Consider the following 21,179-nt stretch of genomic DNA (forward strand, 5'->3'; position numbering starts at 1 on the left):
ATATACACCATGGCTCATTCATACAACACAGTGGGGAGTACTGGCTGGATTCAGGAACAACCTGCCAAGGTATCCCCCATCCCATCATCTACTGCTATGCCCCTGAGTTAAAGATCAGTTGGGTGTGGTGCTAGCTAAGAAGGCTGCCACCCATCATTCACATAATGATGTGAGTTAGAGGACTGTGCTGAAGGTTCTGTCCCAGGCACAGAGGCCTAGGAGGCTAGGGAGGGAGGACAGGCTGAATTTTGTCATGTGCAATGGAGGAGGAGAGGCAGGCAGAAAGTTCCTGGGCCCAAAGTGGCACGGGTGCAGAGTGGGAAGGTGGCAAACCCCCTCTGTGCTGGTCAGTAGGGTGAGGAGCCAGCCTTCTCCTGCCTCCTCCCCTTCCACCCTGTCACCCTTCCCCAGGGTGCCCAAACCCAAACTCTCCAGTATCACAGCTCCACCTCTTCTTCAAGCACTATTTGAGCTACCCTGGGCTGGGCCAGAGCCTGCCACCTCTTGGAACAGCAGGTCTAAGGAAAAAAACATCTGTGAGAACCAGAAAGCAAACAGCCAAACTCAAAACCACAGGCAGCTCCTGACTGTTTTGGAGTGGAAAGTTCTGATTGGCCAGTGCTTTCAAGGACCAAGCCCACCTAAGACCTGCAAGAGAAGCTGGGACACATCCAATCAGACCCAGTTGGCACTTGGGCAACAGATATGGTACAAGGAGAGACTGTATGCCAGGGACAGAAGAGGCTCAACACCGGGCATGTGTGTTATCGATCAGCTGCCAAGCTGGGCTTCGATGGATGCACGGGGGTTGCCGGACAGAGTAAGGAGGAGGGAACAGCAAGCCTGCATAGGCGGCACCACTTGCAAATGCACCGGCAGGAGGCACAGGTGCATTTGGGGAACTGTAGACAATTCATGGAGCTCCAGATGGCAATGGTGGGGGAGGAGGCCAGAGAGGCTGCAGATCAAGGCAGAATCTGGATGTGAGGTTGAGGGTAGTGGGGAGCCAGGAAAGGGTTTTAGGCCAGGGGGAGTGACAAGATCTGAATTGTTTCTCACCACACAGCAGGCACAGTCAATGCTGCCAGGCCCTGTCTGATCTGGGCCCCTCTTGCCTCTCCCATCTCATTTCCTACCACTGTCTCCTTTGCCTACTCCGGTGCAGCCACTCTGGCTTTCTGGGCTCCTGGGGGATGAGGCAAGGGAGGAAGCAGTCATTCCAGGAAGGGAGGCATTAGCTTCATCCCATGTCCTGTCTTCCAGACCCACAAAGTGACTCACTCAGTGGCCCCTACACACGAGCCAGGGTCATCCCTCTCACCATTCTGACACCATCCAGACCACTGTCACCACCAACCCAGATGCCTGCAGCTGCTTTCTTACGCTTGCCCCTGTCACACCCACCCTTCTACGGCACAAACTGGCCATGTCTCTCCCTACTGAAAACCTCAAATAGCTCCACGCTGTTCCCTCTGCCGGTCCCTGCACAGTTCACGGGGCTCTGTCCTTGCTGACCTCTCCAGATGTGATATAATCACAAGCTTAACCAAAAACAGCTGTCCTTAGTGCCTTCTCTGGGTCATCACACCCAATCTTTACCACACCTTAGAAAGCAGGTGCTCTTTTTATTACACACTTTACAACTGAGAGCCCTGAGGCTCAGGGAGTTAAGAAACTGCCCAGGGCCATACAACTCAGAGGCACAGCCAGGCTTCAAACCCAGGACTGCCAGTCACCAAAGGCCATTCTCAACAGCACTTGGCCAGCCCATCTCCAGCCCCTCTCCACTACCTAGCATCCCACACAAAGCCCCCATGTGCTTCAGCATACACCTGCACCTTTGCACGTACCATTTTTCTGCTGGAAAAATGCCCTAAAGATCCCAGCCCCTACATCAACCTGCACCCTCCCCTGCAAGGCAAAACATGCTTATGATCGCCAAGGTGCACTGTCAAGAGCAAAAGGCAAGGTGCACAACAGGGTATGTGGTGGATATGAGTTAAAGTGTGGTGAGTGTCTCTACACATCTGCTCATGGCCAGGACACAGCATTAGCAGGTTGCCTCAGTGGAAGAGAACTGGGAGAGCAAGGAAGAAGACAGAAGCTTTTCAGTACATTCCATTTGTTTGTTCTGGACTATGTGGATACATTATCTATTCCAAATGAACAGAATTAAAGAGGAGAAAAAGCAAATTTTTAAAAGGCAAAAATAAATTCCATAAGCTTCATAATGAAACACACCTCACCAGTCCTTCCGGGCTTAGCCTAGAACACCCTTGTCCACTGGCCCTTGTATCATCTTCCCCTTGGTGGCACCATGTGTGAGTCCATGCACTCAGGGAGAGCAGGGCCAGGGGTGAGCTGAATCCTGGGTCCCAGCACCAGACCGGGAGAGTTTGGGAGGGAATCTACCAGGAAGCTCCTCAACAACCTGCTTAGGCTTCCTACTGCAGTACCAATGAGCCAAGGCCCTCCTACCCGAGAAGCAGGCAAACCAGAGGCCCAGTGCAAGGCCCAGCTCAGGCTCTGCCCAGATGCAGTTCCTGGGAGAGGCAGAAGGAGTGCCTGGTAGGAGACCCTGCCCGAGGCTGCTGCAGAGCTAAGTGGCTGACTGCCAGGGGAGACAGACCTTCTCTGGGCCATGTGAGTTCAAATAAGCCACAAGCCTGGCATCTACTTCCAAGATGCCTGTCCTCCGCCCCCTACTTTCTGCAGTGGAACGTCTCCTACCCTGCTCACCTCTACTTCTTCTGACTGCATCAGGAGGTTGCATGGCGGCTGCAAGGCCTTTGGCCGGTGAGCGAACCAGTAGGCAAGGATGGCAGCCAGGGCACCCATACTCACGAGGGTGGTGGCCGACAGGCTGTGGAAAAACTGTCCCAAGTCACCCAGCTCAGGCAGCCGCAGTATCCTCAGGATCTCATGTGTCTGCATCTTCTCCAGAAGTGAGAGGACAAACTCTGTTGAAAACAAGAGTCAGATGAGACAAGAGACCTGACGGGGAAGGTTAGGGAAGGGTCCTGGGTCACAGGACCTGATATCTGGTCTGAAACACCGCAGGGCAGGCCCTGGAGGAGTTGGGATGTACAGAGTGCACCCCAGAAGCTGGCTACCTAGAAGGGCTTTTCCCAGGAAGAGGCCAGAACCTTCTGCCGTCACACCTGACAGTCAGATATCCTGCCCACTTTTCCTGAGAACCACATGCTCAGGCCCTGGGCCGTGGCTGACAGCTGCTTCCATATTTTCCAGGGCCACTGCTCTGGCAGCTCTGGAAATGATGCTTCCTGGACCTCAAGGCCTGGGTGCTCTGTTCTCCTGTGTGACTGCTGTCATAGCATTTTACTTATCTTTGCTCCTGGGGTGGGGAGAAGAGGGAAGGGCAGCAGAAGTGCTCAGCACAGTGCCCAGGGGTGAAGGAATGCAGGCTCCTCCCCCTCTAACTCTAATCTCCCAACTCCAGGCCCTGACCCTGAGTGAGAGCGAAGTGGGGGCAGGGCAAAGACCGCAGATCAGCCCTGACAGATACTCCAGCCCTCATGATGTGAAGGTGAAGACCTATCTGACTGTATGAGCACTATGGTTCTGCACTGTCCCTGACCGAGTACCAAGAGGACAGCTGGCCCCACCATAATTGGGCCCTGTGCTGTCCTCCCTGATCCCATCAGCAAGTGTTCAGAGGCAAGGCAGGTGGCAGAGGAGAGCAGGTGTTAAACTGGTAGGAAGAGAAACCACGGCTCAGAGAGAATGGCTCAGTGGAGTGCTGTGTGTGCTCCCCGGGGGACCAACATCTCCTGCCATGTCACAGATGGTGGCCAGGGAGCCACCCTCACCCACTACAGCCCAAGTGGGTACAGTGGGCCCATCAGGGAGACATGGGAGATGCCCTGGTGTAGACAGAGGGAAGGTCTCTGTGAGACGCACTGGAGAATGGTTGAAAGAGAAGCAGGCCCCAGGGGCCTGCGGCATCCTCCTCTCTGCCACTAAGTGAGGCAGTGTTGGCAGAGCAAATACACAGCCAGTTTGGCTCAAGAGTTCTGTACCTTGCTTGGAACTGAGGAAAGTATCAAGGGTGGGCCAGGTGATGGGTGCTGGCATCCCCAGTGGGAACCCCTCATGTCACTGCCTAGTAGGACCTGAGGCTAGAGGCACCTACAGGTCTGCCAGCCCAGTGATAGCAGGGTGGGCTCGAGGCTGCCCTGTACCACCCATAGGCACCCTCCTCACAGGCCCTCAGCCTTTGGAAACATGGCTGTGCTTCCAAGAAGGGAAACAAGGAGAATGCAATAGTGGCTACTCTGCAGCCATGGGATATGAGCCAAAAAATTGCTTGACCCCTGAGAGAGGGGAGATCTGCTGAAATCCCAATAAATGGCATTTGTGTTAAACCATAACATCACAACACCGGAGATGAAGCCAGTGATGTGCAAAGTCATTGCAGAGACACACAAAAAATTCTTCAGTTATAATTCCTTCTCCTTCTCTTATGAGCAATGCAAGGTTGAGCCTATTCTTCTTCTTTGAACCTCCACTTCCCCATCTTTAAAATGAGGGCAGTACCATTTAGACATATAAAGCCCCTTGCACTGCATCTGGCATATTCAGAGGACTAAAGAGACGGCTAAAGAATATGCTTGTCAAACCAACAGGACTGCTCAGCCCAGGACACATGAAAACGGCTCAGGAGCAGGCCTGGTAGAAGCACTGGGCAGAGGTGATTTGGCCTGGACACTGCGGCCCCACAGAAGGAGTTTATGCTCTGCAGATGGCACAGCAGTCTGAGTCTTGGGAACACTTATCAGCCACCCACAGGCTCTGGGTGAGCCTCCAGCCAAGTGTGGTATTTTCACTGAGCTCCTGAGCTGGAAATCCAGTTTTAATAGGAGCTTCCTTGAGCTGGGTCAGTTACGGGACCATCCTGGAGGAACAACCCACTCCTAGCATATCCTTCCAATTCAGCTTCTGCATAAAAAAGCAGAGGCCAAGCTATAGACCACAGTAGATTCACCAGGGAAAATTACTCTGGAGAAGACTCTGGGTAGGTGACTAGCTGGCCTTCTTGGGACATTTACTTCCCTAAGCTACAGATGGGAAGATAAAATCACAGCCAGGCCTATCAGATAAATGACTCACTACTTAGTAGAAAATCCAGATATGCTCATCAACTCTTAGGGTGGGTTCTGAGCTGATGGACATTTTTCTTAAAGGAGCTGAACTGACTTAATGATCTGAGAAGCCAAGGACCAAGAAACTCATGCCTAGCACGAGGGCTCAGCTGTATACCCCAAAAGTTTTAAAGAACCCTGGAAGGATACTTCATTACCACCAGTCCCTGGTCCTTGGCAGATGCTCATAGACTCTGAGCTTTGCGTATTGTGGCATTCGGTGCAATGCTAGAGTTTTTACAGAGCACAGCCCAGATTAGCCAAGTCATCCATCTGTCTTTCCACCCATCTGGCAGACCCTCACACAGTCCCTGTTCTCATCTAGCTCAGAGTTGGGCCTGCCCTCGGTCCCATGGGAAGGACACATGAGGAAATGGGCAGTGTTATGATCAGACATGGGGAGCCAGAAAAGCTGCCTGACTCAGGTACAAGGGAGTCAGGGCAGGCATCTGGCAGGAAGTGATATTGATCCTGAGAATGAAAGATAAAGATGAAAGGGTGGCCCGGCAGAGGAAAGTAAATATACAAAGGCTGGAGTTGAAAAAGCACATGGAGTTGAAAAGACACTTACGGAACAGAATATTCTGTGCAGAAAATAAAGCACTGAGCCCACAGAATCTCATACAAAGATCAGTGCTACAAGTCTGTGAGGCTGGCCTCTTGGATGTGCTGAGCTTTCAGCAGTCACCATATTACCATGGTCCTCAGTGGGAGGAAGAAGGGGACTTGGCCTAAAATTCCTGAATTCCTGATGCCTGGGCAGCCCTTTCTTACACACTGTACTGTTTGACCCTCACAACAGCTGCAGGTACTCCCTCTAAGGTGGGAGAACAGAGAGAGACTCCACTGGAGAAGCCACCTTGTTCAGCAAGCAAGGCACACAGTAAACAAGTAGTAGAGCATGGACTCAAGCCCAAGACTGCAGTCTCAATGCCAGCCCCTTGTGTGGTATGGCCACCCCAACCCCTGCCAACACTGGGCCCACTCCCACAATCCATCCTTTCCTTCGCATTGGCACTGAACCCACAGACAACCAGCTCCAGCTGCTTGGAAGAGCCCAGGCCCAGGTTCAGGGGCTGGGGGAAGTGCAGGGCCACCAGAGCCTGTATGAGGGGACCAGCCAGTTGGGCCAGTCATTTGCTATCTTTTGCCATGGACATGGGTGGGCTTCTTCCTGGCCTCACATCAAGAACTCACCATCTTCTCCTGGCTGAGTCCTTCTCCTCCTACTGGGGTGATGGAAGGCAGTGCGCAAAGGGCTTGGCTGCCCACTCCTCCTTACAACTTCTACTTAGGTGCTCACCCCAAAGGAGGTATTTGCAGCAGTGGCAGCTCCTCTGGCCTTGAGGCTGGGCCTATACCCCACCTTGGCTGGGCAGCAACCAGAGGGTCTCTTTCTTTGAGGCTTATCGACCTTCTCAGACAGTGAGAACTGCTTGCATTCACACTGAGGTTCCCTTCAGACCTGGGAGCCACTGCAAGGCAGAGCTGCGAGTCCAGGTCCCCTGAGGACATGGGCCTCAGAGCCAGCCCAAGCCACCAACCCTTTGGCATGGGGAGGGCAGAGCCTAGGCCTTGGAGTCTGGTCTTATCTCATTATTTCACAGGGCCTTGGCCTCCTCTGACCTCCACACCTCTCTTTTGACCTGGGGTAGGGCTTGGTGGTCTCTAGGGTCCCAGCCATACTGCCTTCTTCCATACCCCAAGAGACTCTCTTGGCTGCAGCAGAGATGTGCGTTGTGTGTGTGTCGGGGGCAAGAGGAGTGTGGACAGAACTCAAGGGAATCAGTGGTGCTGGTGTTGCCAGGTGAGCGGCTGTGTTTGTAAATATTCACCTGGCAGGAGGACACAGGCATGAACAAGCCACCTCACATGAACTAGCCACCTCCTCCTCTCTTCCTGGAATATCCGACATCTTTTTCTCCAGCACAGACCAGCTTATAATACCAAGTGGTAGCTAAGGCTGAGGAAACTGGAACTTCCTCCCACCTCAGCATGCCCTCTGCTGATTTAGGGCAATCCAGCATGGGAGAGAACAGGAAGAAAGGGGCCCTGGTGGGAAATATGTTGGCTCCAAGGTGGTGGGGTGGCAGAAGCAAAGCCCCAGAGCACAGTCACTGTGGAAATGGCCCTGGGGACCCTGACATGGCTCTAAGAACTCTCTGCTGGTCCAGCCTCCTAACCTCAATACTCTAGGCTTCACTGTCTAGCTGGATACCCGACCATTCCTCTCTACCCCAACAGCCCCTGGCCTGACAGCCACCACCAAGCACAGCCCAGACTCCCATACCACCCTCTCCATAGGTCTCCTTGCTCTAACAGGTGCTTGCCCTGTTACTAAAGTTATTTCCTGATATGTAGATAGGATCATGTCATGGCACTGCTCAAAAACCTTATCTGGCTTCCTATTGCCTTAGGACCAGAGTCCAAACTAATGCTCACACTGAGGCTCTCCATGATCCTCAGATTCTTCCCTCCCCTTAGAATCACTCCGGCTTCCTCTGTATCAGCCTCTCTCATAGGGGTTCATATGATGGAGTTCTGGGCCTCTGCAAACCTCTGAGGTCTTCAAAAAGGGTGGGGAAGCTCAAGCCCAGCCACCAAATCATCAAAGAATGTCCTCAACTCCAAGTGAAGAGCTCTAAAAAGAAAACTACAGCCTCTCCCAGGGCCCAGGGACCCTAGCAAATGAGCTTGGGAGGGGACCCAAAGTGGGTATTCCGGTGCTGAACTGACCTGGGTCCAAATCTTGACTCAGTCTCTTGATAGCCGTGTGGCCTTGGGCAGGTCACTTTGCCCCTCTGGGCCTCATCTCAAACAAGCTCATGGACAGAGAGTGCAGTGCCAGGCATGTAGTAAGGGAAACACTTAGTAGATAGTAAGTAGCTGAAGCAGTTACTCCATCTCTTTGCAAGCCAAAGGGGCTCAAAGACAACTTGCACAAGTAGATGCATTCACACCCTACCTTTCCAGCAGGCTCCTGGCACTGAGGAGGCGGCTGAGCTCGTCCCACTAGAACCAGCCTCCGTTTATAGGGCCTGTGGGGCCCAGGGAAAGAAGTTACCACATCTTGATCAAAGCACAAAAGTGGCGAAGGCCCTGCCCCGAGTCTGCCCTCCTGGGGACAGTCGATGGCAACAGCCGCCTGCTCTGAGAAGCCGGGTGGTGGTAGAGGCGTTAGCAGTGGTAGCGCAGGCTCCCTGGTGGCTGTGGGAGCAGGTCTGGCAGGGAACAGGGCACAGAGCAGTTCTGTAAGGAGTTGCTGGCCCCTCAAGGCCCCCACCAGCCCCACCTCCATCTGCATGCAGGGCGGTGCTGGCTCAGATCAGCTCAGAGCCAAGCAACCCAGCCTTAACCCTCACCCTGCCAGCGTGCCAGAGCCTCAGCTTACACCCCCCTGCTTTTCCCCTCACCCCACCCTGTTTGCAGTTCTGAAAGGGAGTTTGCCAAGTGGGTTTCTTAAGAACAAAGCCTCCTTACACATCCATTTGAGACAATGATTAGGGTCAGGCCTTTGCTATGGGCTTGGGACTGCAGTCAGCATGAGTTTATGTGTGTAGGGGGTGGGGGGTGACAGGAAGTAGTGGGGAGTAGGGGATGGGGATGCTAGCTCTCTGGCACTGAGGGCAACTGTACCATCTACCTGGGAGATTCTGCCCCCAGCCTCTCCCAGGGGCTGCCTCTGCTCCCCACCCCCACAGGGTCACAGCCAATCTACTTGGGAAGAGGAAAGAAATGGCACAGTTCCAGATAAAACATCTGCTTAGGGATGCTCTGGGGAGTGAGGACACTCTGGACCAAGGATCAGAGCCAGCAGGTGGAAGATAGTGGCTGATCTCCACCACAAGACCCCAGGGCAGCATACCAGCCCTGCTCTCATGCCTGCACTAAGAGATACTGTTGCCTAGCTTGCACAGGAATGGTCACCCTGGAGCCAGAACCCACACCCTTGCCTATTAGGACTGAAGCTGAGCTCTGAAGTCCTGCAGCACTTCTGCCAGACTGAGAGACTGAGGTCCCAGGGGCTCTCGGGGGTCTCACTACTGCAAGATCTGTAAGGCTTAGGGGTGTGGGTGGCTACTTCCATAGCATTTTCACTCCTACTTCCATGGCTAACATGCGGCTGAGCACACAAATATGATCACTGTGTATTTTGAATTGGACACTCATTCCGACCATAAGACAGACAGCTAGACTCATGGTGGCACCTGCTAATAAGTAAAAGACAACTCCAGGCCATGAGACCCAGCTTACCACCACCCCCAAGCCCTACCCACATCAGATGTTTCTGGGCAATTACAAGTCTGCCTGCACTGGGCCACTGTCCACCCAAATTTAACCCTGCTCCCTTGCTGCAAGAATGTCCCAGAACAGGACCCAGTGCTCTGAGCTCCCTCTTGAAAGCTGTTTGCCCAATTGCCTGGCAAGTCTAGAGCCCACAGGCTTGCAACACCTTCCCTGGAGCTGATAACGGCTTCCACTACTCACCCTACCATCTGGGTGAGCCATGACAAGAGCGCCCTGCCTCAGCGACCCTCATCTGGAACTTGGCCCTAGCTTCCCCCAACCCACCCCAATTAAAATGAACAAATATCTGAGGACCCCCGATCAGCCCACAAAGTCACTTCCCCTTTCTTCTAGGCAGGACCCTTACTTTTCTCCAAATATCTTCAGAGATGTTTTTAATATGAAAGCTTACTTTAATGCTTCTCAAGGCAGCCTCTGGGGCAGGAAATCTCGTGGTCAGTGGGAAATCCCAGAGTGCCAGAGGCATAGAGCTGAGGGAGTAGTTTCACCCCAAGCAGTGTGCAGCCCAGTTGCCAGGTTAAGAAATGCACAGCCTTCACCGTCACACATGTGCAACCCCGACCTGCAGAGGTGCAAACACAGCAGTGCACACTTGCCCAACACCTGCCCTCTCCACACAGGCATTCAAGCTTCTCTCTGCTGTGAGAGAAGGGTTTGCTCTCTATTTTCCTCTTGGGTTTTGATTAGATTCGCAGAACCACATAAGACCAGGGCAGAAATGGAGCAAAGAGCCTCCCTGACTTGGGAATTGCCAGGTGAGACCCACTGTACATCCCCCATGAGATAGAGGCCCAGGATACGATACGGGGTTGCCAGGTTACACGGTGGCTCACCTGCCAAGCCTCCCCAAGGAGCCCGATCACAGTTCTGATGGTTCAGTTAAGCCCCTTGAATGTAGAAAGGCCCAACTAAGGCTGGCTGTGACTGAGTACTTTACAGAGCCACCTGTTGCAACTAGCCCAAGCTCACTGTGAACATGCCTCCCTTTAGCAGCCTCCACTGCCCGCTGGCCTCCCCATCCTCATGACAGTACCTCTCAAAAATCTCACTTACCCTAAGCCCTGCTCAGGGAATGTGGGTCCACACTCCTGACACTAGCACCAGGAAGCCAGGCACAAACAATGCTTTCAGGAACTTTAAAATACGAATAGCCTTGAGAACAGAGGAGCAAACAGATACACAGTGCCTTTCACATGCTCTGAGATAAAGGTTGCCCTCCCCATCAATCAGGCGGGACAAAGTTCTCAGAGCCAAGAGGGACAGCAGGGGCTAAAAAACAGCAGTAGTTCCTTTGGAAATATTTACAGGGTATGATAACCAGTACTGATGGTGTGGATGAGTTCAGATCCTTCCACGCCAAGCCCTGGGACAGCAGGCAGGACCCTAGGAATACTGACCAGGGCCATCATCACCTCACAGTTACAGGGACACTCCCTGGCGAGGCCTTCCTGTGCAGGAAGCCAAATCCTGTGGCTGTAACATGATCCTTTGCTTTCCCAGCCATGTCCACGTTAGGACAGCTGGTGTCCTGGCCTCAGGAGCAATGATTCATTTCTGCCACTGGCTCAAACTCAGGACACACTGCAAACTAAGCTTGAACCAGCAAAGGGCATATGGGCTGCTCATGGCGAGGCCATGCACTCAGAGCTCAACTGCAGATGGCTGGGGTACAAGCAGGATGGGATGCGACCTCCTCCAGCTAGAGGGAAGCTCCTTGAAGTAGGGAGGGTCCTGCCAATATATGGTTGGGGATCACTGAGGTGCGGGGAGCAACAGAGGGATTTGCTTGCCTGCTTGTTCACTTAGGAGCCCTGCTGGTCTCCTGGGGACACGTGCTAGGGGAGAAATGCGCAAAAGACAGAACCTGAGACATCCTTAGCCAGGGAGGGAGAACAAGGAGAGAATCCGAGCTGGGTGGGAAAGGGTAGAGAACAGGGCTATAGAAGAGGGACAGAAGTGGGTTGGTAAGTCACAGGAAGAGCCTGTAAGATGTTGGGGCCCCTGGCAGGAGCCCTCACACAGTGGCAGGAAGGAGGCAGAGGCCTGGCTGCACTGAGGGACTAGGGCAGGAAGCTGAGGCTGGCAGGATGGCACTTAGCTATGGGAGAAAGGAAAAAGATGGTGATGGGTACTGTATATCTGCCTCATGCCTTCAGAGTCACAGCCCACAAGCTAATGGCACTCAGCCCTGGGGATGCAAAAGTGCCCCAGGCAAGCTGTGCTCCTCCATCCTCGGCAAAGGGATTGCTGCTGCAGCCAGGATCCGGCATGGCTCCTTCACCTACCATTCCAGAGTCAATGAATTTTTTTGTAGACTAGAAAGTGAGCAAGACAAAAAGAGTTTTGCCTTTGGTTAAGGGCACATTTTCTGGCAAATTTGGTAAATAGCTGAATATTCTGGCATCCCCATAGTCTGACAAAATTCCTCTTCTGAATGCCACAAGAAGAAATAAGTCTGAATTTCCTCCAGTTTAGCAAAAGGCTGTGCTGGTCAACGGGAATCTGCCACCTCCTGAATCCCCCCTCCGGAGGTCAGGCGGCGCAGCAGCTGCAGCCTTAAGCTGCTCTCCCTCCAGCAGCAAGCGGTCAAGTTCTGCTGTTGGCCTGTGAGAGCCTACAGTGTCCACAGAGTTAACACTAGACTGGAGTGGCCCAGCCCTCAGCAGGCAGGAGCACTGGGAACTCAGGCCTCCTTTTCAAGGCCAGGATGAATGGGAAATATGCAAATGGCCGCCTCCCAGGAGCGGCAGGGGAGGGCCTGCTGCTGGCAGGAGGGCATAACTCCACTTGGGTCTGTCACATGAAAGGGTTTGTATTCCTGCCGCTGGCCGGCTCCTGGCCAGGCTGGGGCTGTTCTCACCAGAAAACAAAAATGTCTTTCAGACCAAAGCAAAACGAGGCCCCAGCTGGCCCAGGCAGGCCATCGGGCGTTGTCCACACTGACCCACTGTGAACACCAATCACTGGGGCTCTCACTTTGCACCCACTGGAAGGAACCCACCATCTTTGGAGAGGGAACTGGAGGCCTCGGTAGCTGCTGAGGAAAGCACTACGTAAGGTCGGGGGGATGGAGGTGGGATCCAGAAAGAGGGTCAGCCCCCTCTGACGCTCTGTTGGTTTTGTGCTTTTCAAAAACAGTAGTGGTGGAGTCTGGAGTAGCACCCTTTTTTTGTATAAGGAAACTTCAGTCATTCTCACAGTGTTGATGGTAAACATGGAGAAAGAAATGGGAAGAAAAATGTGCTGGTACACAAGAAGACCCTGCAGTGCACAGAGAGGACTTTTAATAATGGAGGCCACGTGTGTCCTCTGCCTGGTGCCCACAGTCCTGCTGCCACAAGTGCCCTCAAGCTGGAGGTGGGGATGAGGGCAGCCCAGAACCCCATGTGCGGGATCACTAGCTTCCAGGGCTTGGGCTCCTTCTTCAACCAAGGCTCCATGCCAAGGTCAGGCTTCTATTTTTTTTTTTTTTTTTTTGGCTGACTTTCAGCAGCCAGAACACTGCTTCGCTGACACCCCATGGTCACCAGGAGCTGCCTATTAACCACAGCACGGACCTTGTGCCCTGTGGAGCATGGATGCCACTCAGACTCCCACTACCAGGAGAAATAGCACAGCAAGATCTCAAGCACACATGTGGCCATTGAGCCTGAGAGGACATGTAGGACAAAACCACTTTGGAATTGATTTTGAACCAAGTGGGTTGGTGGATGCTCCATAGATCTCCTGAAATCCAAGGGAGATATGTCTTGTTAGCCTCTGGGGCTAAAGGAAAGTAGTATTCGTTTGGGCCACACAGTATCTTCATGAAGCCAAGGTGCCAGGCATGTCTCTGTGAGAGGTCATGGAACTGTCCAGGGAGCAGAAGCAGGAGGCAGAGGAGACAGGACACTTCAGAATGACCTGGAAAAGTTGGCTCCACAGGTCATAGCCTTCCATATCTGGTCTGTGGCAAGGACATCAGGGACACATGCACCCAAATCCCCTACCAGCCTACTGGATGGGGGAAGGCCCAATCTCCATTTCTCTCTAAACCCTCCCTGCCACCACAGACAGACCTAGGCTTAGGGGAGTTGGCCTGCAGAATATGCATGAGTTGGCTGGGTGTGGTGGCTCACACCTGTAATCCCAGCACTTTGGGAGGCTGAGATGGGTGGATCACCTGGATCACCTGAGGTCAGGAGTTCGAGAACAGCCTAGCCAACGTGGTGAAACCCCATCTCTACTAAAAATACAAAAAAATTAGCCAGGTGTGGTGGCAGGCACCTGTAATCCCAGCTACATGGGAGCCTAAGGCAGGAGAATCACTTGAATCCAGGAGGCAGAGGTTGCAGTGAGCTGAGATCACGCCATTGTACTCTAGCCTGGGCAACAACAACAAAGCTATGTCTCAAAAAAAAAAAAAGAAAAAAGAAAAAAGAAAAAAAATGCGTGAGTTGAAGGTGTCCCCAGAGAATGACATCCAGCCCATCTGATGGAAAGCACAGTCACCATGTCACCATGAACACTGAAGTTCTCCAGCCATTAAGCATGGTCCTGGGGTCTATGTGGCTTCATGCAGCATCAGCTCTAGTGGCAGGGCAGAGTGGCCAGAGCTTCTGCCCCTTCCAAAGCAAAGGGGTCACTGCAGGCCTGGATGGGTCTCCACTGAGTCCACTTTCTCCATACTGACAGTTGTCTTCCTCTCACTGGCCTAAAGGTCTTACTGTCCAGCCTCCAGTCAACCTCCCTGTCCAGTCTCACTGGCAGGCTCACATGCTACCTTGTTGCTTTCTGTCCCAGCTCTAACTGTCCTTGCTGTGTAGCCTCTAGCTGCCCTGTCTATCCAATATCTGGTTGACCTCACTGTCTCTCCCAGTGACATTTCTGCCTATTTATGAGGCAGGATCTGCAGTCAGTGTCTAGAATGGTCTGCAGCAAAGCTAAGGCTGGGACAGGGGTGCATGGGCAGGAGGAGTCCCACAGGGGAGTCTCAGCCCCTACAACAGTCCATGAGTTGGAGGGAAAAGCAGGGCTTTGTAGCAGGGCTGAGTCTTGATCAGTCCCTTGGAATCCACATCCTGCACTGGTGGGCCAGGCTGTGCTGAGAGTGAGGCAGGGTCCCAGGCATTGGTCAATAGGGTCTGTCCCAGAGCTGCCCAGTCAACCTGGGCCTGCCTACTCACTCATTTCTCGAATAGCTATCAATTACTAAGTCTGTTCCTGGCCCTAACAGGTGCCAGCCCACATTCGCTTATACCAGGGTCTGAGCACTAAGATGCTGATTGTTCCCTCACTGGCCTGGCTTCCTGCTCTAAATTCCCAGGAGACAGTGATCTGGGAACACAGGCTTAAATGGGCAGATGGCAAATCAGAAGCCATTCCCAACTCCCCCAGACGCCCCTACTACATGCCTGGATTAGGTGCAGGGAGAGGAAGGGTATCTCTGGGAAGAGCTGGCAAATAGGGTCAGGTGAGACTTCTTGGGATTTGAAATCCTTCTGGCGCTGAGAGTATTGGTTGGGTCTCAGAATAGATAGCTCAGCTTGGCTTGGAATTTCTGTTCCAATCCACTTCCCATCTTCCCATTTCTGCCTGTCCCAGGCCCCAAGATTCACATAAATTAGGAGCTACACAAAGGAAGTAGGCCCAGGAATAACCACACATACCACGGATCTCCTGAGGCAGCTGAGCAAATGATGAGGAACCACCTCTGGGCATCCTGAAGGAAAACCCCAAGGGCTCAAAGCAGCATCGCATCCACAGCACTCCCCTAACCCCACCAATCTGTGGACCCAGTGGATGGTTAGTGGGAACTCTGGCGAGGCCAACGCAAGGAATGGGAGCATCACACCAGACCATCCAGTGAGGTGAGGATCTTGACTGGGAATTCCTCTCATCTATGCTTGGCAGAGTGGCCCAAGCTCCCAATCTGTCAGGAGACTGGAACCTTGGAGCTCTAAGGAAGCAACAGCCCTCAGAGAAGACTCTCTTCCACAAAACTGGTCACCCAGAAGCTGTGAGTTCACTAGTTCGTTCATTCATTCAGCAAACACTTCTGGAGCACCTCCTTCTATTCCAGGCTGCACTGGTTCTCAGCACTCAGGGTTCTCCGGTGAAGGGTAACCTGGCCCTGCCTGCAAGGAGTTTACACCTGCTTTTCCCTACTGCTTCTAACATATCGGCATCATCCCCCAGCTGGGCACAGAGCCTGGCATCCTAGCAGGAGCACACTCAAAATCTGTTGTTTCCTGATTGACTTGTGGTAAGGAAACAGCTTATAAAACACATTATTAAAATAAATTACTCTCAGGGAATTCTTTAGTTTATGCACTAAACACTTATGTACCCTGTGTGCCCAACTCTGGGTTGTGGACACAGACATGAGACACCTGGCCCTGCCCTCAAGGATACCATGGACTTGTGGAGGAGGCTTCTGGAGCACAGGAATAGTGTCACCTTGGTCATCCACATGCCCAGTTCTACCCACACCTCCTTGACACAACCACTGCACAGAATAAAGCCAATGCTGCTTGGCCTATTATCCTAGGCCTGCAGAGCCCACCTCTGGCAAACTCACCGGCCCAGCAGAATTGGTCCTTCAACTTCATTCAGTCCTATTGCCAATCTTCCCTCACACAGGTCCTTTGGCCTGGAATGCCTTTTCTTTCCCCACTCCATTTCTGCATGTCAGAATCCTGGATCCCCTTTAAGGAAAGCCTAACACAATTTATTATAATTTTAGCTAACATGGCTGGCTGATCATGCTTGGTGGTCCCTTCCTGGACTGAAAGTCTGAGAATGTGGCCTGACTCACAGCTCTTACAAGGTGCTTCACCACTGAACCTCTCTGAGTCTCAGGGCCTTGCCTAGGCAATGGGGATAACAGCACACAGTGTTGTGGGAGGATGGAAGGAAAGTTTGGAGAATCATTGACAGGGTGCTTGACACATAGTAGGTGCTCAGTGAAACAGCAGCCAAATCAGCCTGTTTGCAATAGTTAATCCCGTAAAAACACCCCTCCACACACACCTAGTACTTACTGAGTATTTGAGTGCCTACTATGTGCCCAGTGCTAGCTGGATACACAGTGTAGCTTCTGTTATACAAAAGCCTGTAACTTTTGCCCCTTTTTATAAACAAGCCAGAGCCTTATGATCACTCACCCCATGTATGGGACAGTCCTGAGTCCCATCTGGGGCTGTAGCTGAGCCAAATTCAGCCTTCTGAAGGTCAACATATGAATCCTCATAATCACAAGGGACAGAACACTAGCTGGAGAGCATAATGACTGGGTTCTGCTGCCCCCTGGTGTCAGTATGCTCCTACCATATAGGCTGGAGAGCTGTGAGAAGGTGCTGCGGGCAAAATCCTGCTCCATGCTGGTGCACCTTGTACAAATTCAGGCTTTCTTTGTGAGGCATGTCCCCAGCTGGACACAGAGCCACCTGTTCTGCCTGGAGCTCTACCATCTGTCCCAATTCATAACTGCCATCTCCAAACCCCTGGGGTGGCCCTAGACCTCAAGTCAGTTCTCTACCCTAATGGGAGCCCAGAGTGGGGGAAGGGGAGGATCTCATGGGCCTGAACTAAGCCAAAGTGTGCAAGTCTATGCTTGCCCTAGGCATCTATAGCCAGGAGCATGCCAAACCATTCTTTAGACTGGCAAACTTGTCTCACCCCACCAGGGCCAGCCCCACTTCTCCTAAGGCAGAGGCCAAGGGTGGGGGCTTATCTCTTCTCCTTACTGGAGCCCAGCCATGACTCAAGCCATCCTTGGACCACATCTATTCTTATCCATAACATCATTACGACCTCCTACTATCCTCCTGGATTCCACTCTCTTCCTCTTGACTCAGCAGCTAAATGGAGGGCTCCTCTACCACCCAAATGAAACCTTCTCCAGAATCCTCTCCCAAAACCCACATTGCTCAGGCACAAGACCCTGAAGACTCATCCCCCATTGCAGTTTTTCCACAAACTCTGCTAGTATGGCTTCCTCCACTTGGATCTTGGCCTCCCTATCTCTGACAAATTCCCCTGAATGCTGCAGAAGCCCACTCAGATATCACTGATGGTTGGGTATATGATTGAACAGATTGGACCCTGCGGCATGGGGCTGCCTTAGCCTAGAGGAAGGTGTGCCCTTTTAGAAAGTTATCCACCAAGAGTGGGACCTCTTCCTACTTTGCACAAAGGTGCTGTATAGGCAGGCAGAAGGTCTGATCCACTGCTCCCATTGTCCTCTAGGTGTTTATGGCACTGAGGGCATGCTTCCCCAAACCAGACCTAGCATCTGACTCACGCTGGACTTATTTTACCTGTCTCCTTGTTTAGTATTCAACACACAGGTGAGATCTGGGCTGGCCCAGGACCCATTGCTGGCCTCTCCAGCAGGCAACAGGACAGACACAGCACAGAACAGATGGCTACCTCCCCCAGACAGTCAGATCCTCCTCCTGGTGCATTGCCACACCCCCATCCCCAACTTTATGTCATCTCTCCCTGAGGGCCCTTGAGGGAAACCCTTGCCTGGCCCTACCTTGTCTCCCTAGGGCCAGGTTAGGTGGCAAAAAGCACATAACTCTACTAAAGAGAGACATTGCCTCCTGTTACTGGCTGAGTGGAGGGGATCTGGCAGCTGCCATGGGACCATGGGACCCCGGAGATGACAAGGCAGAGCATGTTCTCAGGTGTGCTCACAGAACTACAGCTCTTAACTCAGGAGTCTCTTCTGCCACCAGAGAAAGGCTGGGGGCCAGGTGGAGTCTCAAGGAGGGTGGATACATAACTTAAAATGCCCCGGCGTTTGTCTGGGGTATTCTATCCAATGAGCACCAAAGACCAGCCTCAGCCTCTTGCTTTTTGCACTGGGAAGCTCGGCCTCTGTGGAAGCAGCCACTACCTGCCCCAAGAATCACTCCTGCTTGACGGTTCTGAGGCCCTGTATAGTCTCTCAGTGAGGCAGGTCCCCCAGTTTCCCATTAGAGGAGGCAGCTGACCACTTTAGGAAATGCTCCACAAGGAAACAGGACTCCACTTTGAGTCAGTGCCAGCTAACCCTGCTCACAGACAAGGAACCCACAGGGTGAGGGACTTTTTCTCACAGGCTGCTGATGACCCCGGTCACAAGTGGTCCTGCAGCCCCTAGATATCTCCCTGCAGCCACAGAAGACCAAGTCTTCAGAGAGCTGACCTTGGACCCATGGTTGGGTGGGGGCCTCCTGAGGGTAGGGCAAAGGGGTCCTAGCAGTGTGGAGAGGCTCTGAGACCATCCATCACTCAGGCATTAAATGGTGGCTGTTACGACCACCATCACCATTCTTTTAATTATCCTTGCCCTTTACCTCCAACCCCAGCTCTAGCCCTGCCCTTGTCTGCTGGATGTGCCTCAGGACCAGAGTGCCCCTGCACAGACACTGGCAGACAGAAGGAGCTTAGGGAGCTGAGGGGATTAGGGAGGCTTCACTCACTCCCCCAGCTCAGGGGAAGTGTCCCTGTGGCCTAACTTAAGGAAATGGTGGGGGTGAAGGAAGTGATTACTTGGCCCACCAACCCTCCAGGTTCAGGCCTGATCCAGCCAAGCACTTAGCATTGGTTGATCAATTAAAACCTCGAATGGAATCCCAGTCTGCCAGATATCCGTGTGATACTAGGCAAGTCAATTGACCTCTGAACTCAGTAAAAAAAGGGATGGTGTCACTGACCTCCTAGGGTTTTCCATGAATATTAAATAACACGTACAAAGTCTCAGGTAAGGATTTCAAAAGGGTCAACTTCGTCCCCTTCCTTGGCTCAGAAAGAGCTTTATTACCACTTCTGATGGTGCTGTTTGAATGTGAGATAATAATAAACACTAACATTCATATAGCATTTGCTGTGGCCTAGGACAGGTTTAAGGCCAATTTAAGGATCAAGCACTGCACACAAATTATCAGGCTGAATCTGCACATGGGGCTGGGGGTGCAGGTGGAGATCCTTTAGTGGTATTATATTCTGGAGGACCCCAGGCTCAGAGAGGGGAAGTAGCCGGTGTGGACAGTAGAACTGGCAGATAAAAGAGCCTGTGGTGAGACTCCAGGTGTGGGTGTATGGGGGGTTGAGGGAGGTAAGTGCGGAGGTGGGATCGAGCAGGGGTCCTTGTAGCCGCCTAAGAAGTGCAGTGGTGAGGCTGACTCCTGTGAGGTGGAGGGGAGGGGTCTGGAAACAGTGGAGACACAGCAGCCCTGGGCAGAGCAGAGGAGCCAGGTGAATCCTACTTTACAGAAATCTTGTACTCTGGCTGAAGGACGGGAAGGGAGGGGTCGTGAGGAAGCCCCTCGCCGGGATCAGGAAGCCCAGGTCAGTCCGGGTTACATAGCTGACCTGCTGTGGGACCTCGGGGACCAACACCCTCGGTCTCCGGTCCCAGGAGATGGACAAGGACGCAATGTCTGTTCCTGGCCGTGGCTCAGGGCCTAATCTGATCCGCGGATGGTCCTTGCCATCAGGGAAGGGGGACGCAAGAACTCGGCGGGGGGTTGTGGTGGGGTCGCAGAGAGCAAGCCCCCATCTCCCTCCGCAGACCCAGGTGCTCCTCAAACCCGGCCCGGAGCCCGCGAGAACTGGGGGCGGAGGGTGTACCTAAGCGGCCCTGGGGACCTTGACGGGACAGCTCAGCAGCAGGGGATGGGGACTCGGCGGCCGCGGAGATGTAACACCTCCACCTCGGGCGAAGACCTCATAGCCTGCGGGAGATGGGAGTCCGGGACGCGGACAGGACGGGCACTTACCTACGAATAGCCAGAGGGAGCCCCCCGACACGAGGAAGAAGGTCAGCATGGCGGTCAGCGGGGCCTGGCCCGGCCCGGCCTCCCCGGCCCGCAGCCCGGCAGCCCCGCAGCCCAGCAGCCCCAGCAGTAGCCGCGCCGCCGCCGCCGCTGCCGGGTATTTTTAGCCCCCGCCCTCCGGCCCCGCAGCTCCCGCCTCCCCGCGCCGCTGCGGAGACGGCTCAAGGGGGAGGGCGCGGCGCGCGCTCTCAACCGAGCCTTACTCCCTGCCCTGCAGCCGGTCCGGGTCTGGGACTTGCCCCGCGCTGACCGCGTTGTCGGAACCGCCAAGCTCCCGGGCGGGGGAGGGGCCCGGCCGCAGAGCGAACCAGCCCTCTCCGGACCCTCTCCCCAACGTCAGTACCTGGCGTTCTGGGGAAACCGGCTAGAAGGGGGAGCACGGGCGACGAGCGCCAGAGCGTGACATTGAGCCCACCCCGCCGCCACGCACCCCATCAACACGCGACCCTGCCCCCGCGCGACTCGCAGCCTGGGTTTTATGGCTGGGCAGGCTCGAATGGCAGCTGGGTCGCTGTTACCTGTCCTAGGAGGTGCACACTCCTGTGGGCTGGTGCCCCCTGACACCAACGCCCGCTAGGACCCGAGTTTGCAGACATGGGGAGCCTCTGGGTGCCGCCTCTGCAAACCAGTGAGGGGAGGGAGTGGCAAGGGTTCACCTAGGCTCTGACAAATCGGGCAGCTAGACCAGATAGTGCCCAGATCATCTGGGGACGCACGAGTTCAGGTCTGAGGCTACACAAGGTCACAGGAGACTTCAGTGTGATCACAGGCTGCCATATGTGTTCACCAGTAGTAACATGGTCACAGGCAGCCACATGGAATCACAGGTGTCTCATGAGGAAACAGACAATCATGGTCTTCATACACAACTGTATGTGGCACACGAAGTCTCAAGAAACCC

At 53.6% G+C, this 21,179-nt stretch overlaps 1 protein-coding gene and 1 long non-coding RNA gene across 7 annotated transcripts in view; one reads left to right on the top strand and one right to left on the bottom strand.

The window, feature by feature from the left end:
- Nucleotides 1-20,503, bottom strand: part of ACSL6 (acyl-CoA synthetase long chain family member 6) — a 61,546-nt gene extending 41,043 nt beyond the window's left edge. The window contains exons 1-2 of one of the 6 annotated variants that reach the window (XM_030818460.1): nucleotides 20,222-20,502; nucleotides 2,740-2,960 (exon numbers count right to left, since the gene is read on the bottom strand). In XM_030818460.1, the coding sequence (XP_030674320.1) occupies nucleotides 2,740-2,960; nucleotides 20,222-20,270 (270 nt within the window). In that variant the 5' untranslated portion in view covers nucleotides 20,271-20,502. Of the gene's footprint in view, nucleotides 1-2,739; nucleotides 2,961-7,898; nucleotides 7,937-8,127; nucleotides 8,396-20,221 lie in introns of those variants that run through there. The other 5 variants (XM_030818470.1, XM_030818472.1, XM_030818477.1 and 2 more) reach the window with 5 other exon arrangements.
- LOC105739477 lies at nucleotides 12,304-15,752 on the top strand. The gene is made up of 2 exons (XR_001115403.2): nucleotides 12,304-12,523; nucleotides 15,054-15,752. It is a non-coding gene; the product is annotated as an uncharacterized LOC105739477 (long non-coding RNA).
- Nucleotides 20,504-21,179: the final 676 nt, after the last annotated feature.

This window comes from Nomascus leucogenys, chromosome 2 (genome assembly GCF_006542625.1).
Source record: "Nomascus leucogenys isolate Asia chromosome 2, Asia_NLE_v1, whole genome shotgun sequence".
Lineage (NCBI taxonomy): Eukaryota > Metazoa > Chordata > Mammalia > Primates > Hylobatidae > Nomascus > Nomascus leucogenys.